The sequence below is a fragment of the Drosophila miranda genome, chromosome XR (assembly GCF_003369915.1).
Source record: "Drosophila miranda strain MSH22 chromosome XR, D.miranda_PacBio2.1, whole genome shotgun sequence".
NCBI classification, from domain to species: domain Eukaryota; kingdom Metazoa; phylum Arthropoda; class Insecta; order Diptera; family Drosophilidae; genus Drosophila; species Drosophila miranda.
The window spans coordinates 16,637,061-16,654,135 of NC_046674.1; the positions used below are offsets into that span (position 1 = coordinate 16,637,061).

Below are 17,075 nucleotides of genomic sequence, written 5' to 3' on the forward strand. Positions count from 1 at the left end.
GCCTTTCGCTTCAGCGATAACTGCTGTTAGCCGCCCCCCCGCTACTTCCATAACCCATAACCCTCCCTGGGGAGCAGGGAGCAGGGATACGGGATCTGGGATCTGTTATCTCTGGCCGGAGCGGGAGCGGGAGCGGCCAGCCCAGCACCCGTCGCCCATCTGCGGCATATTTCCATACGCCACGAGAATTTATATTGTCATTAGCTCTTTTTATGCAAACTTCTTTCCGCTCGCTGAGTGTATTTTATTGAAATTTCTGCCTGCTGGCCACATTACTGAATTCGCCGTTGAAAGAAACAAAGAGAACAAGAGAATGATTTTCAAAATTAAATATATTTTCAGTGCATGCGCGCTCTTCGCTTAAGCTGCCTGCCGGCTCTCTTTGGCACTGACCTAAAGGCGGCCGCTTCGCGTGGGATAGTGTCTGAGGCAGTGATACGGTGAGTGTTTATGATTGTTAAGATATTTCTGGTGGTTTGAGTTTTGAGGGAGCTAGCTTTATGATGGATATTTTCATCGCCATTACTCCATCATTTTTCTTTTCTCACCTTCCAATTCTGTTCATTATTTTCCGATTCCTATTAGTCGCGTCTATAAGGCGTATCTTAAGTGCTTACCATAAACATTAATTTACCCCTTAAGTGGGTATGTCATTAAGTCAATTTTTATTAAGCGCTAAGCTATAATTATACCCCATTAGGTCTTTCTACCTGTCTCCACTAATATATTTATTACCGATTCCTAAAACTACTTCAAACATTTTATTGCTAGACCTTTAATGTTAGACCTTGAAAGAGAGCATTTACAATCTAAATATAAAGAGAACACACAAAAGCAAAAGAGAGGAAAAGGAAGCCATGGGGCATTTATTAAAGGTGAGGAAAATTTTGCTTCACTCTCATTTTTCTTTTTTTTCGAGAGAATGATAAAATGTATGAAAGATTACAAAACGAAACTCGAAGGGATCGCGCACACTACAGCTGAAAGGGGACAAAGAGGAGCCGAAGGGGGAGCAGAAGGAGGAGCAGAAAGAGGAGTAGAAAGAGGAGCAGAAAGGGGAGCAGAAAGAGGAGCAGAAGGAGGAGCAGAAAGAGGAGCCGAGGGAGGAGCAGAAGGAGGAGCCGAAGGAGAAGCCGAAGGAGGAGCCGAAGGAGGAGCCGAAGGAGGAGCAGAAAGAGGAGAAAAAAGAGGAGCAGAAAGAGGAGTAGAAAGAGGAACCGAAGGAGGAGCAGAAAGAGGAACAAGAAGCTTTCAAAAATTTGACCTTAGCTTGGCTGAGTGCGCACACTGTCGGCTGATTTGAAAGATGATCTGATTGCTATATGTCCGTCTGTTTATTTTAAGCAATTCTTTGAGTTATTTTATGACTTTACATTGGTCGGAATCGGGCGTGTCTATATAACAAGTTTTTCCAAAAATAACTTCTTTGTTTTGTACGATAATCACCCCAAATTGGACCACTGTAGGAATCATATAACTGCCATAATATAACATACATATGTTCGCACTAGCTGATAAAAACAAACATGCTTGATCCATCAAACACAAAAAACCGAACTAGTCCGGGCGAGTTTTCGAAGTTTTCAGCACAGCTAATTCGGCAGTGTGCACACTTTTGGTTTGTTCTTTGTTTTTTGTGAGCTTCTAAATCATTTTTCTTCTCCGCTCTCGGCTACAGTATGAGAGCGGGCGGCCGAAGAGTTGAAACGTTACACCTTGCATGAATACACCTTTGAAATATGCTTAGAATGGAAACAAAAGAGAGGCCCCCTCCTCATAGAAACATAAGAGAGGCACTTTACCAAGCAACGAAAGAGTGCGGGCCTCAACGTGCGGCGAGCTCGGCAAGAGCTCGGCTCAGTGTTGGCGCTTCGGCATGCCCACTACCAGCCACCCACACGAAGCGGAGCCGAGGCATCTGCTCGGTGCTTTTGATAAAGGCTCGTGTGCGCTCGGTCGCCCCTCCTTCGGCTGGCCGCTGCTGTCGCATTCTTCTGCCTGCTGCTGCTGCTTGGGCCTCCGCCACGGACGAGGGCCCCAAATCAGTTTCAGTTTTAGCGCGACATTCAACGTAGTACGCGGGCGAAGGCGGCGCCCCACAACGCGATAATTATTGAGAATCACGAACCCAACTTCAAGACCGAGGAATTCCCCAACGAAAAAGTTTATGAAAATGTAATGCCCAAAAAACGTGAGACGCGAAAGTATCCACCATCGCCAGATGTGCATATAAGTGTGATTTTTTTTTTTTTTTTTTTTTTTTGTCTTGTCATAAACGTAATTACTTAAAATATCTACAAATATAAAATATACAAGTATATTGAATATATATACATATTTATATAGGACCAGACTTGCGGGACTCAATGTGTGAATGTGTGTGTGTTTGTGTGTGTGTGTGTCAGAGAAGGAAGGAGCCCAAAATTGGGTCGTAAATTTTGGAAAACGTGTGAAAACGCAGGAAAAGCCTTGTTGCCTCATTGCCTTATTGCCGGCAGGCCCCCCAAACAACAAAAAATTGAATGACCTTTTGTCGCTTTTGTCGCTGTTTTTGTTCCAGTTATTGTGGCTGTTATTTCTGTCGAGCAGTTAAGTTAAAATGCGCTAAGCACGCGAATACTGTGACTTTATGACATCGTCTCAAAAATTATGTACGATTTCGTTTCGAAAGAAAACCTAGAGAGAAACACCCAAAAATTGGTGCGTGTCAGCTGTGGCAGGCGACAAAAGACCAAGAGACCAAGAGACCGACAATCAACAGAAGGAGAGCCGCAGCCAAACAAATTATAAAAGTGTTAAACGCCCACACAACGACCTCCAGCCCCGCCCCCTTTCTATCCGACCAGCACCCCTCTCATTAGCATGCAGCAAATTAAGTTGTTTTTATATTTAGCCAAAAGAAAGAGACGGAGAGCCGGAGAAGCCCCCAAACACTCGAAAAAGAACCCAAATATAAATTAACAAATTGGAACAACAAGAAAAACAAGAACCAAAACCAAATCTTTGATCTGTTGGCTCCCCGCCCCCACCCAGAAAAACACGAAAAGCGCGCGTCAAAACAGAAATTGGTGGCCGTCCCAAATAGTATATCGAACATTAATATATGTATTTCCCCCCCGTGTAATACAATATTTGCCCAACAGAAACGAAAAAAGAATGTGACAAAAATTAATAGAAAACACATAAAATATTAAGGCAATGCACAGTGAGAAAAACTATAGTGAATGTCTGGCAGTGCCCAGACATACAATATACAGTGATTTAAATGAATGCAAAATAACTCAAGACTAGAACTTTAGCCGAGTGAAAAGAGTGACTAATGATCCTTGCTCCTCCCTTTATTTTCGTGCCTCTCAAATAAGGAATGGGCCCTCCGCCTTGATACTTGATTGTTTTTTTCTCTGTGCTTAAAAGTGAGCAACGGAAATGGAGGGAAATTTATGTTCTTGCGGGGCTGGGGGTCTGGTGCTGGTGTCTGCCTCTGATGCTGTTTGCCGAGCACACTGCGTATGCGCAATGCGCCAAATGGAAGAACTACAATATTTTTATTCAAAATATCTTCGTGTCTGCCTTTCTAAAGAAAATGAACTTTTGTTTCGACTGGCAAAAAAGGAAAAACTTTCGCTGGTAAAGTTTTCCCACACACACACACACACACACACACAGTCTCGGCTGTTGCAGGAAAAACACTTGAGGCAAGGCGAATGAAAATAAGAACAGTGGAAATTGTCAAGTGTCAAGTGCTTTCAAGGCCTTCTTCTTTATCTGTTTGTTTCAGAGAAATGTTGAGAAAGTCCTAAGACTGTAATGGGATTTATGGCTTGATAAAAACTTGTTTATAAAGCAGCTGATTTTTGCTTTCATGGTGGGATTGGATTGGCGTGGTTCAAGGCGGAATCAATGATCAACGAATTCGTTTGGATACTGTTTGTCTGTTGAAATGATTAACTCGTTTCTTCAGCCCATTTTGTGTCTGCAGAAATACATTTGTGTATTTGGATCTCTGATTATTTGCGCCACCTTTGCTATAAATATTGTTTAACTTTTGCCCCAAAAACCAAACAAAATAACCCGACGCAAACATTTCTCAATGAAATATTCATACCCAAGGAATTTACTGCCACACAATGGGGAAAACAGGAGGAGAGCATAGGGAATAGGAGCAGAGGGAATACTGTGGGTGAACCCGGAACTTAAGTTGCTTCCTAATCACAGATACTAAGCATTAGAGCAGACACACATACACATACAAACTCGCACACTGCCTCAAGGACGAGGGCAACAAAGTGCAGACGTTTACAATTAAAGAGAGAGAGGGACACCAGAGGATGCTCGACTTCAGCTCCTGCCTGGAAGCCTAGGGCAGCATTTAGCACACAGAAGAGAGGCGGGTAATAGAAAGAGATGGAGGGATACGAGTTGGATAGAGAAGGGGATAACAAGAGACTGCAGCAGTTGAGTGCGTTAACACTTTTAAGAGACATTGCTGACGTTGCTGGGGAGTCTGGAAATGTGCCTCAACTTCTGTCTTGGAAACCTGCCGCTCCTTCACCTCCCCTCTCCCCTCACCACTCACCCCACTCTAATTCCATTACGGAAGCAACAGTGACAAGTGGCTGGGGTCCTCGGCCAAGGGCCCGGAGACCAGGACACCAGGACACCAGGACATCAGGAGACCAGGAGACAATCTGTCAGCAGCAGCAACTCCTGATTGAAGCCACACAGGAGATGGCCCTGGCATGGGATTCCAAAGGATCTAGAAATTGGACTTTTACCTCTGCTTGCTCCCCCTCTCATTAGTTTCCCCCCACCCCCTCCCCTACTCTTCAGAGGGGAAGTTTGCAATTAATTAAGTTTTAATTAATTTCCAACAGCCGACGAAGTGGCGGCAGCGGAAAAAGTGTACTGCTGGAAAAAGAATTTTTCCCAGAGGCGTGTGAAAAAGGCGATTCCTCAGCAAATGTTTAACAAATTAGAAGCCAGGGAAATGGTAAAGTTAAACTAAAGTTTTTCCCGTTTTTCCCAGCTACCGGGGGGCGGGAATGGGAATTGGGGGACAGCAAATTGATTGATGCCAAAGTGGTTGGCTCGCTGGATGGATGGATACATGGATAGATGGATGGACGGATGGAGGTGGGGGTCCAGAAATAGCCAGAGACATAGGTAGAGGCGTGACAGGATATGGCTTGCTGTTGTACATTTTCCCATTTTCCCATTACCCTCTTTTCTTATTCGAGAACCTCATAATTTTGTCGGAATTTATTTTCGGACCCCCAAAAACCCAAACAAGGATACATGCGATCCGGACTCATGAAATATGTAGCGGACATGACATGAACCCCGAAACCAATTCCAGTTTATGCATTAAAAATTATGAATTCTATGAGGGAAAAAACTTTACTATTTTCCCATTTTGTAGGGTTGAGTTGTAGGCGTTGACCCCGGCCAACCTGCTGTCTAATTTGTAGTGTAAACTTTGGAGCCCAAGGGGGAGCTTGGTGTGAGAAAAGTAGGTGAAGGTGATAGGAAAATTCCTGCAGCTGGTGGAGTACTCAGAGACTGCATTACATCCTTATAGCCACCAAAGCCCAAGAATGGGGCATTAATCTCCCACCCTTCAGCCTGCCACTCTAATCTGCCACTCTGCCACTCAATTTTCATTTAATTTTGACACTCTGCTTAGGATGATTTGCCGTCTGAAATGGTCGCAAAATCAACCTGAATAAACACAGTCGGAGTCTTAGAAATGCCCCACGTTTTCGGGGCCAGCACTTTTCAGATATATATATATATATATGTGTGTATATGGTACATACATATATAGCCCCTGTAAGAAAGATTACAACCTACTCATCAGCCATTCAATCGATAATTGTTGCTTTTGGTTTAGTTTTTGTGGCCTTAAGACGATTTTCCTGGCTTCGTTGAAACAGGAAATTGCATTTCCTGCCCAGAGTTATGTAAGAGCTTTCCTTTTGCAACAAAAGAGGCTGCACATACGATCAGAATCTGGCTTATCAAAACAAATTTAATCAATTTATGTTCCCAAAACATGGGAAAATCCCCAGTTAAGGCTCAATGAAAGTCCATTTTTGGGTGGGTTCCAGGCTAAAAAGGAAAAACGAAAATTCCGGTCAGGCAAATGCGAAATGTAAGGGGAAACAAACAAACAAACAAAAAAAATAGTATTCCGGCCTAGGACCGGGGCTGTCCCAGCGAAAAACGAAAAGAGCAAACACAATTGCAACATCAACAGCAACAAGGACACGGGGCATGGCAACGGCAGCGGCAGCAAGGACAATACTGCAACAAAAAGTTCAACAAACGAACGTTAAAGGATTAAATTGTCTGCCATTGATATTAAGTGTTTTAAATGTCATTGCAAGTGTTTAATTCACGAGCGGGAAGGAGAGAAAAAAACGAGTGGGACAGAGAGGGAGAGAGAGAGGGAGAAACAGAGGGGCAGATAGGGCCACGCGAAAGAGACAATGCGAACGTATCGTGGGTTTGTTGTGTTCGAAAAATAGGAATAAAACCCAATATATTGTCGTATCTTCCCCAGAGATTGCCATAGATCAAAACCTGAACAGAAACACAACGAAAGTGCGAGTTGATAGCACCACCGAGCAGACCTGATAGAGCGGGTAAACACAAAAGGAATAGAAGAGGAGGCTAGAGCCACAGACTTGAAAGAGAAGAAACATAAAAGGGTCATCGCAAAATGCTGACCCTGTGGACGGCGCTCTTCTGCTGCCTAACGGGTAAGTTGATCTCTCAAGCACTTTACTTATTTATGAACAAGATTATTAAAAGTATTTAATGCTAAGTTTTAAACGATCTTAACGAGCTCCGACCACTAGATGGTTTCACAATCGCGGATGTTCTAGAAGGGTTCTAGGAGGTCTAGAGCGGTGCCTTTCGTGTCGTCCGTTCGCCTATGGGAAATTTATACAGCGTAGCAACACCGTTCGACGAATCAGAGTAAATTAAATCGAAAGTGCTTAAGGATACAGCGAATACAATTCAAGTTAATTGAAACTGAGATTTCTTCAGGATTACTCTAAGAACAAGGCCTACTCGTGCGCTCGTGCACAAGCCACATCCACCTTTCTGCTGTTGTTCTGCTCGCTTTTGGAGGTGGGATTGGGGAATGGCATAGGTAAAGCGCTCCTTCGTACCTATCCCATATCCTGTTTAAGCATGCATAAGATTATAAGCGATATATGTGGGGGCGTACAGAGGGTATGTTGCCGCAAAGCACCCTCCTCAAGGTTATTATTGTTGCTGGCTGGCACAGCGATGAATCCTTTTAAAAACATTTGTGGTTCAGGCTGCGAAAATCCTGATTTATGTTTCTGCCTGCTGCGTTGTCCTTGCAGTCAGTCCTCCTGCTCTGCTCTGCCCTGTTCTGTTCGCAGCAGGAGCAGAGGGGGAGAGGGGGCGAGGGGGAGAGGGGGCGAGGGGGAGAAGGAGACTGGAGAGAAAGGAGCCAAAGCAAACAAATGCGGTCGCTGGCTGGCTCGCTTGGGGTCGCCTTTGGGGCATATCGCATAACAGCGGCGGCAGCTCCAATGAGGAATGTGCCCGGCCAGGGGTTGACAGGCCGAGGGTCGTGTCGTGTCACTGCACTTTAAATTTTAAACGGAGCCAAAGCCCAGCACAATACAGCCCACAAATTGCTCTCTACACATAATTATGCATAATTGAAAAGTGTAATTATGGCCGGGACTGGCACTGGCACTGGGAGTGGAACTGGAACTGGGACCTACTCTCTCTTTCTCTCTTTCTGTGACTTTATGAGCCACAAACTGTAAGCTCAATCAAGCGAGCTAGCAACAGGCAAAGGAACACAGATCTTGGGGAACCAGACACCGCACCACCGCCCACCCAACAATCCACTCAAGCGCAATGTTTATGACTCGCAAGTCCTTTTAATTGCCACCGCCTGCTGCAGGCTTGAGTGGAAGCCAAGACCGAAGAAAGAGAGCCAGGCAGGAGTCCAAGAAACAGCCCCATGGAGGCAATGAAGCCAAGGTAGGGGTAATGCCCTGCCACAGACAGACTTGCTCGAAGGAGTATCTGCAAAGAATTGCCTTGCCCAGTTGCTCGCCTGCAAAATGGCAAAAGAGAACGAATTTTCATTGTCAGAAATAGGCATATCCCCCACTTCCAATACTCTGAATAATAAACGTCACTTCCTATATTAATTAAATTGCATTAATGAAACCTCAAATTTGTATTAAAAACAGCAATCAACTTTGTACGACTATCTACCCTCAATAACCTATACGATTAATACAATTAATTATCGATATCTCATGCAATTATCAGATATGCATTTAATGCTAGTAGATTTCATTATAACGATTGCTTCTATACGCTTTTCCAATTTCCAAATGAAAAGGATAGACTATAACTCATCCTTTGATTACAGAAAACTTGCATATACTCGTATGTATCTATCGTCAAGTTTTTCACTCTGCAAAGAAGTTTGGTAATTTTCATAAGAACTTGTCCCCTCGGCTGCCTAGGAGGTCTGCAAATAATTTACAGCATTCACGGCGATAAATTATCGGTGAGGTAATCAACGCTTTCTGTGTAAGCAAAAACGCTATCGAACGTGGGCTACACTGACTTTCAGCTTGTCCTTTCCTTTCTCACTATCTGGCTGCCATTACACAGAGAGAAACAATATGTCTCCAAGCCATACAACGAGAGTTAAGTCACATTTCAAGAACATTTTTCTGCCAGCCTATTTTCCATACTTCACTTATTTCAAACCCCCATATTTTACCATTATATACCTAAACACTTGTGTTCCTCTTCTCTCAGTGCAGCCTATTCCAGTGTCCTTTGGTTCTGTGTGTGTGTGTGTGTGTGTGTGTGTGTGTGTTTTCCTGCCTGCCAGTGCTGCCATGTGTTTTTATTGCATTAATTTTTATGGTCGCTTACTTTTGTTGTTCTTTGTTTCAGGTTGTATTTTGCTGTAGTTGTTGTTGTTGCTGCTGTTGTTGTTTCTCATTCTCGCACAATTGTTGTATTTGTTGTTGTTGGCGCTGGCACTGCTGCTGGCGTTACCGTTGACTGCTTTTGTTTTACTTTGCTGCTGCGTATGCCCCAAAGTAATAAAGCGAATTGGTTTTCTTCAAATAATTTCCATTTTAAATCCAGTTGGCAAATCCAGCACAGTGCCATCCCCATCTCCACGCCCCATGCCCCCGCCCCCGTCCGTCGCTTTTGGGGATTGTTGTTCTTAGTTTTTTTGTTGTTGTGGGCGCTAAGGAAAAGTGGCTTCATTTTCCCGCATAAAATTGTTGCCAGAGAGTTGTGGGCCCCGAGATTTGTTGTCGTTTGCCTAAAAGTGGCATGTGGCATGGGGCATGGGGAATGGAGAATGGGGGGCATGGGCCAAGTGCGGCATTTGCAATTGTTTCTTTTACGCTTATCCTTTGCCTCAGCCTCAGTCTCAGCCTCAGCCTTAGCTTTTCTTCTCCTTATACTTATTCTGAGTGATTTCCTGTCCCTCTGCTTGTACTGCTTGATTTCCTCCCCTCCTGCCTAGGCTCCGTGGTTCCTTTCTTGATTTCCTTCCGTCCTCTCTTCTTATTATGCTTGATTTGCTTAGCTGGTGGGGATCCTGGAGCCAGGATCCTGGCCGACTGTCAGTTGTCAAAGTAGGCCTCAAAATTTAATTGAAATTTAGTGTAAACACAATGACAGGCAGTCGATTATCCTGCTTTCGAGATCTCCCTGCCGCTGAATCCTCTCTCTGTTGCTCCAGTTTCCACTTCCTGTTCGAAGCACATCGCCCTGGTATATATTTCCCGGTCTAAATCCTTTTGCGCGCAAATCCTGTCAACTTTTGGCCTGACTTTCCAATTTGCCAGCGTTTCGCCCCTTGTATATGTCAAAAAAATTGGGAGCCCGCTTGCCTCCTGTCCGCCTCTCGCCGCTCGCCGCTCGCCTCTCGCCGCCCGCCTCTCGCTTCCTTGCAACAAAACATTTCACACGTGTCACTGAGCATGGAGTTGTTGCCTGTCAAGATGCCACAACCCTAGAATCCCCATACACACCTCTCCCCCACCCGCCTTCCCGATAACCCTGCTGCTGCCAAGACAACCAGCAACAACAGCGCAGTGTTGCCAACGCTGCATTAACAGACACACACACACACACACACACACACCACACTACCGCCACCATCCACACCTCATTCCCCCCACAATTTGTTTGCCTATTTGCTTTGTGCATATGGAATTGAAATGGCAAACAGGAACTGGTCTGAAGTGGGGCAGAGAGAGCGAAAGAAAAATTACGTTGACACAGTGAAACACGCATACACACACACACACACACACAAGCGCTCGCCCCCTCCCACACACACACACACACTAGTGCCATCAGCGATTGGCCCTAAGCAGCCTCATCATTTCGCTCTGCCCCCCTTTTGGGCTGTCTGTCCCCCTCACACTCTGATGAGTGCAGCAACAGTTTAATGCAATCATTCGCTGTCTCTCTTCGGCGTGATGATTCGCAGGCCATGACCTTTCAACATTGCCTCTGAGCTTTTGCCTTGGAAACGGTGGCCATCTTTTTGCCGGAAGACACTCTAAATGGAGCAGGAGGTTAGCTTTTTACAGACTTACCGATCGGTCATTTTAATCGCAGTATTAACATATCATATTATAATGTCCGAAGGCGTTGGATGGAGTTTAATTTCATAGAATTTAGTGCCTGGAATACCATCAATAGATAGAAAGGCTTTCACAGCCAGTTGAAGGTTTGGTTCGTTTCCTCTGGAAATGATCCCGCAAGCAGTTGCTCGACTAAACCTGAAGCTCTGGTTCAAGCAGTGCACCGCTGAGACCTGAACGTATGGTTTCTTTTTCATCAAGCAGTGCCACCTAAAGCTGAAGGTTTTGTCCGCTTCCCTTGAATCGCTCTGGCAAGCAGTTGATCCACAAAACATAAATATTTGTGTGTAAAACTCAATCAGGTGTGCAAAGCGATGAATAGTTTTACTTTTCTGGACTGGAAACTGTGGTGCTCACATCCTTCTTTCTTCACATTTGGATTTATCCGTATGTTTTCGTATTTTTAGTCGTAAATTATATTGGAAAGCACACTTAAGCTTGCCTGCCAGCCCACATGGTATGTGGTCTGCCGCAGTACAGCCCTAATCCTGAAAATCAATAGAGTATTAAGTGTGATTAAAACAATTTTTGAATAATTTAAATATTAAATAAAAACAATTTCTAGTATTACACTCAACTGAGATTAAAACGTCTAAAGGGTTGTTAAGCCTTGGAAATCCATTTAATTTAGTTAAAACTTTTTTTGGCTGTAGCAAAAACATTACCGTTTGAAAGTACAGAAGCAACTGTTGAAAAAATGAGAACCCGTTTAAGCGAATAGGGAAAGAACCTCGTGAGGGAAAAAACATTTCCATCTGATATGCAACGCGCGCCAACAATTGGTAATTAACGAGCTGGCCACAAGTTTTTCTTGATGCTGGCAATGCTTTCTCGGGTTCCATCTTCTCCCAAGGGTGGCGCCCGCCCTCGGCATGGCCAAGTCGAATTTGTAATCCGAGGCGTTGATTGCCACTTTTAACCCTTTTTTTGTTGCTGTTGTTGTTGTGGGTGCAACTTGAATAAATTCTTGGACTTCTTGTGTTTCCCTTTTGCGGAATGGGGCAGTTCATTTGAATTGTTTTTGTTGGGCTGCCGTTTGGAACCCTTGTAATAGGGTTGCCTATTTTCAATTTCTCTCTGTTCATTTCTTTATTTTGCTTATCAGAGAACCTTCTCCACAAAGGCAAAAAACGAAGACATAACGGTGCAGGGGGGAAAAAATAAGAGCAGAACAAATTGTTTACGGATGTGTTTGTATCCTTCGGCGGGGCACGATTCTGGGGCAAAGGAAACCCCCAAACCGAAAGAGGATGTAGCAGAAATTCATAACAAACTACATTTCATGGCATTGTGTCTCCTTATTCCCTGCATCAGTGTGTATCTGTGTGTGTTGTGCTGAGGAAATTCACTTGACTTTTGGCTACATTTTTTCCCCCCTGGTTGGCAAGGCTAAGGCTTCTTCTTGGTCTCCACGTCCTTCTACTGGTCTTGTTGTGTCTGAGGGCATAAATAAGCTTTGGGCCAGACTTGCTGCAGTTGTCGCCGCTTGGCTGCCGCTTGACTGCGCTTCGGGCCAACAATGGTCGATGTTGCCAATATCCAAACCTACACATCCTCATATATACCCCCATGTACATACATACATACATACATGCACACTCGTATGTCTGCTTGTCTTTGGTACTTATTTATGGCTATTTGTCGGTGGAGTTGGCCAACAGTCTGATGCCATATTTATATGTATGCAACTCCTTGTGCATATCCCGTAAAAAGCTTACAACTTTAAAGTCCACAGATATTGCGAATAAACAGGCGAAAGTCACGAAAAGAAAACACACAAATTTCCACAACTTTTCACCGAAAGTTTACGTTAGTGAAGTTAACTTTTCTTTTGGCTGCCCCTCTTGAAAGTCCATTTCTCTGGGGAGTTTATAATCTTCGAAACTTAACTTAATATGGTGATTAAACCCAAAGTGTTGAATAAATATCCCATTTTTCAATTGCATTCTACATGCACTCGTGCATCTATATGTGTGTATGTATATGTAGAATTTATTCATATTTGCATATTTTCTGTCGCCACAATTCGGAGTTTTCTCAATATTGTTTGAGCCTCTTGTGTCCTTGGCCCGTTCAATGCCCACTCAAGTCAATTGTTGACATAATTGCCCGACGGCAGACAGACTTCTAGGAAAGCAGCTTTTCTGCTCAGCTCTGGTATGCTTTGCTCTGCTCTGCTCTGCTCTGCTCTGATTTCCTCCCTGTAATCTGGCTCAGTTTTATTATTTCGCTAAATTGATTTTGAATTTAGTTCAATGTTTATGGTCAAATGATTTCATTTTTGTGTCACCAATCGAGCCGGTGGGAGGGGGCCTTCCTGGCCAGAGGTGAGGCCTTTACTATCCGGATTGGGGCTTCAATTTTTGCCCTTTGTCTAGCTTATAAATCATTTGTGCGGCGATGCGTAAGCGGACACCCCTAAGAGCCTTAAGACCCCTGCCTCCCATACCGCCTCCCCTCGAGGAGGATAAGCTGGAGGCCCAAAAATAAATATGTATGTGAAACGAGGTAAAAATGAAAAGCGATGCCCCGAAAGTAATCCCCAATCGATTTTCCGGGGGGCACAAAAAAAAAAAGATGAGAATCGAGACTCATTGAATGAGTTTCCGTTCGCTCGCTCGCTCGTTCGTTCGCCATTTGGCGACTTTGAGGAAGGTTCTGTTCCCTTGTCGATTTGCATATGCTTTCAGGGAACGGGATGGGGCGGTCTGGTCTGGCCTGGTCTGCTCTGCTCTGCTCTGGTCTGGTCTCGTGTATATTGTGGAGTGTAAAGTGTCGGTGAATACGTTATACACATACATTTTTTATTTATTTCATATCCATTAAGTTCAAAGCGAAAGATGTGTCCGGACAGGCGGCAATGGCACCGACAACGGAACCGTCTAATGTATTGGCTTCTACTTTGGTTCGGTTCGGGTCTGGGTTCGGAGTCTGTGGTGCCATCCTCTGGGTAGCATTGCTTCCCGTCGTCCTCCCCGTCCTCCCATCCCCATTGATTGCCCCACTGTGCCGGAGCCTGGGCCGGGGCCGGAGCGACGTTGAAATTTCAATTACTCAAGCAAAATGATAAATGAACTTGTAGCCGCAAATTTTTGCCCTGCCTTTTGTCTCGGGTCCCCTCTAACCTGCGCACTCTACTCCCCAACAGCCGCAAACTCCTTTTCTAACCAAAAGCCATTATGGGAACAGCCCACTAAGTGTGTGGGCGTGGCAGAGATGTATATATGCATGTACATATGTGTGGCATGTGCAACTTTTGCTAGTTTCTCGACTATTTGACAGTTTTTCTCACTACCCGGACAGGGACAGTGCCCCACAAAACTTTAGGAACACTAAGCCCAAACAACGCAATGAAATACATAAACTTTCATAATTAGCATAAAGGGCTATTAACTAAATGCTTTGCATAGAAGACTGCGAGGAGAACATATCCTAAATAGTTGTTTGGCGTTTTTAAACAGCGATCGTAACAGCGATCCACTAGGAAATTCCTTCTTTCTAAAGATTAAAACCGTAACGACTATTGCGCCAAAGTCGGTCCTCTATTTTCCCCATCTTTCTTCTTTCATTCATGCATTTTTGTAACGCACTGTATGCAGAGGCTTGATTCGCTTGGATGGAGTGAAGCGTGAAGAGCGGAGAGCGTGGAGCGAGGAGCGAGGAGAGTAGGAGAGAAGTGCTAAGGCCTTGTGTTTGCACTCAAGTTTATTTTAATAATATTCTTTTGGCTTGGAGCTCGAGAGCTGTCGTGCCTGGTCCCGTTACAGCTACAGTTGCACTTAGTTAGCAGCTGAAATGTGGAATTCGTTTCGGATCTTGCAGAATGTGCATAAATACATACTCGAGGATTGAGTTAATTAAATAGGACGCCCAGAGCCGTCATGACAACTGGTACTAAAACGACTTCATTAGTGCCAAAACACTCACTCTCTCACTCACTACTGGATTGCTCCACTCACATCCACTCACAATAACACTCCAAACACGCCCTTGGGTACGCATTCGTTCTCCTCCATCGGCAACGGTACAGTGCCTGCAACAACAAAAAGCTTGGCGCTCATCAATAATCAGGTGTTGCTTTGTTCGGTGTTTGCTGCCTAGAATGTCAGCCATGCAGAGACGTGTCCGTCCGCCCAGTAAGGCACTGTAAACTCGTATCGACATCAGTTTAATTGCATTTCATTCATTGCTAAGCAGAGAGCTGTACGGCAGAGGCAGCGGGTAAGAGCGCGACACTCGTAAAGGGAGACGAGAGAGTGTCGGTAATGCTGTGAAGTTTTATTTCACTTCAATGCCAGCCGTGGCCGCCCTCCAAACGTGGAATTGAAGTGAAAAGTAAAAGAGAAAAACAAAAAATTAACAACGAGGAATACTAGGGCATTTGTTTCATCTGCTTTTGTCCAGAGTAAGTACATGAAATGAGCGTTTTGAATTGTATTTACATTGGGCATTATGACACAGGTTGTTATAGAGAGCATGAAGTTCCCTCTGCATTTTTGACCTTTAAGCTCGGCAGAAAACCAATATACCCCACGAGCACCGCGCACAAGGAGAATAACAGAGAGGCAAAGCCAAAATGCAATGCCAAGTGGCTGTTTGATGGCGAGCGAGAGCGGGCTGATGGTGTGGGAGACTGAAGTGTGGGCGTCAAGAGTGTGGGGAGCAGAGAAGAGAGTGAGACGGGACTACGGGAGATGCTGGCAGAACAGAGAGAGAGAGGAGCGCCCAAACAATGGCTGCAATGAGCGAAACAAGTGGGAAAAAGAACAACTTAAGCCCTTGGCTTTTGTTAGTTTTTGCTTTCGCATTCATTTCGGGGTAAAATTACGAGCATGAAATGAACAGATTCGTATGCAAAAAGTTCGTGCCACGACAAGCAGTGGGCAATGTATCCTTGGTTAAGTAAATTATAGATAGCTTGCTGTACGAGTGTTTATTTATTGCTAACAAGTCGTTATCTTCGACCACTGTGCTGGTTTCACTTTACTGCCACTCCACTCTCTTGTTTGTTACTCTCTTTACTTTGTTAAGTACTTGGGGGGGTGGGAGATTCCAATCGCTTTCGCCTCTTTGGCCTGCGGTGCCATCGACGCCGCCGGCGATGGTAAAAATTGAGACGTCACCAACCACCGCCAACGCAGCAAACGGCATGGAATGGCACAGAAAAAGCAAAAAAAAAAGGAGAGAGCGAGGTGGGGAGCGCAAGCTGAAATGGGAAAAAGAGTAAACTCCGTTAATTGAATTGTTCGCTGCACAGCTTCAATTGCAGGCGGAAAAGGGATGGGTAGATTCCAGCTGTCAAATGGAGAGTGCCAGAGGGGACAAAGAGACAGATCCCATTAGGCGGTGGGGCAGGGGGTGCAGGGAGAAGGGAGCGCCATTTGGAGCTTACGTTTCGGGTTCTATTTTAAGCGTTTTGGTTTTTGGCACGTTTTTCGTTTTATCTTCCTCTACCACAGACACACACGCACACACACACACACACACACCCAAACAACACCCTGCATCCGCTTGACTAAATGTGGAATCCAAAAACATGTTATGTAAACACTTATAACCGCACATCTGCTGCTCCCACTGCTGGCGTTCCCTTTACAGGGGCTTTATTAACACAAATATTAATTTTTGCGGCGCTCCATGTGGCATGTTTGTTTACATTGACGCCACTGTTACGCTATACCCTACCTCAGACACCCTTTCCCCTGTGCTCTTGAATATCATTAGGGCTCCGCACCGCCTGGGCCACCAGAACAACGCACTTGAATTTGCATGAAACAAAGAGAGTGTCCCCTAAAATTATGTTCCCACCCAACACCCAACAACCCACCACCCACCACCCACCACCCAACAGCATTCGTTAACCTTTGTGCACCCCTATTCAGACCTTGACTATGGCTTCATTTCTGGACACCTCCTTTGAATAACTTAGGTCCAAGAACTTTTGAGGCCTCGTCATGAGGGGAGAGGGGCGAATGCACTGCTAAAGGAAGATGAACAATGTCCATCATATCATCCCATCCCATTCCATTCCATCTCAGAACTGAGATCTGAGATCTGGGCTATTGCACCTGACCTGTAACCCAGTTCTTCAAGGCTTCACGGTACGGCGCGGAACGGAACCGGGCACGGGAACGGGCACGGGCACGGGCACCGGCACGGGAGCTGGAACGGAAAGTGGATGTGGATGTGCGGACTGATGGGAAGCGAAGCTGCCCCAGAGGCCCAAGCGAATATTCGAGAGACCATTCGGGGTGCATTAACTTTGTGGAAAAGTTTGCGGGCGAACAAGCGAAACTATGGAAACTTTTCCCTTTGCGGTCACATTCTGATCTCAAGCGGAATCAAAGGGTTTGTCTTCAATGCGTGGAAAACTTTGGATAT

General features: G+C 45.0%; 1 protein-coding gene across 4 annotated transcripts in view; it reads left to right on the forward strand.

Moving 5' to 3' along the window:
• The first annotated feature begins 2,038 nt into the window (after nucleotides 1-2,038).
• Nucleotides 2,039-17,075, forward strand: part of LOC108153413 (zwei Ig domain protein zig-8) — a 42,237-nt gene continuing 27,200 nt past the window's right edge. The window contains exons 1-2 of one of the 4 annotated variants that reach the window (XM_033387167.1): nucleotides 2,039-2,175; nucleotides 6,563-6,761. In XM_033387167.1, coding sequence (XP_033243058.1) covers nucleotides 6,722-6,761 — 40 coding nt within the window. In that variant the 5' untranslated portion in view covers nucleotides 2,039-2,175; nucleotides 6,563-6,721. Of the gene's footprint in view, nucleotides 2,176-6,562; nucleotides 6,762-14,723; nucleotides 15,100-17,075 lie in introns of those variants that run through there. The other 3 variants (XM_017283413.2, XM_017283412.2, XM_033387168.1) reach the window with 3 other exon arrangements.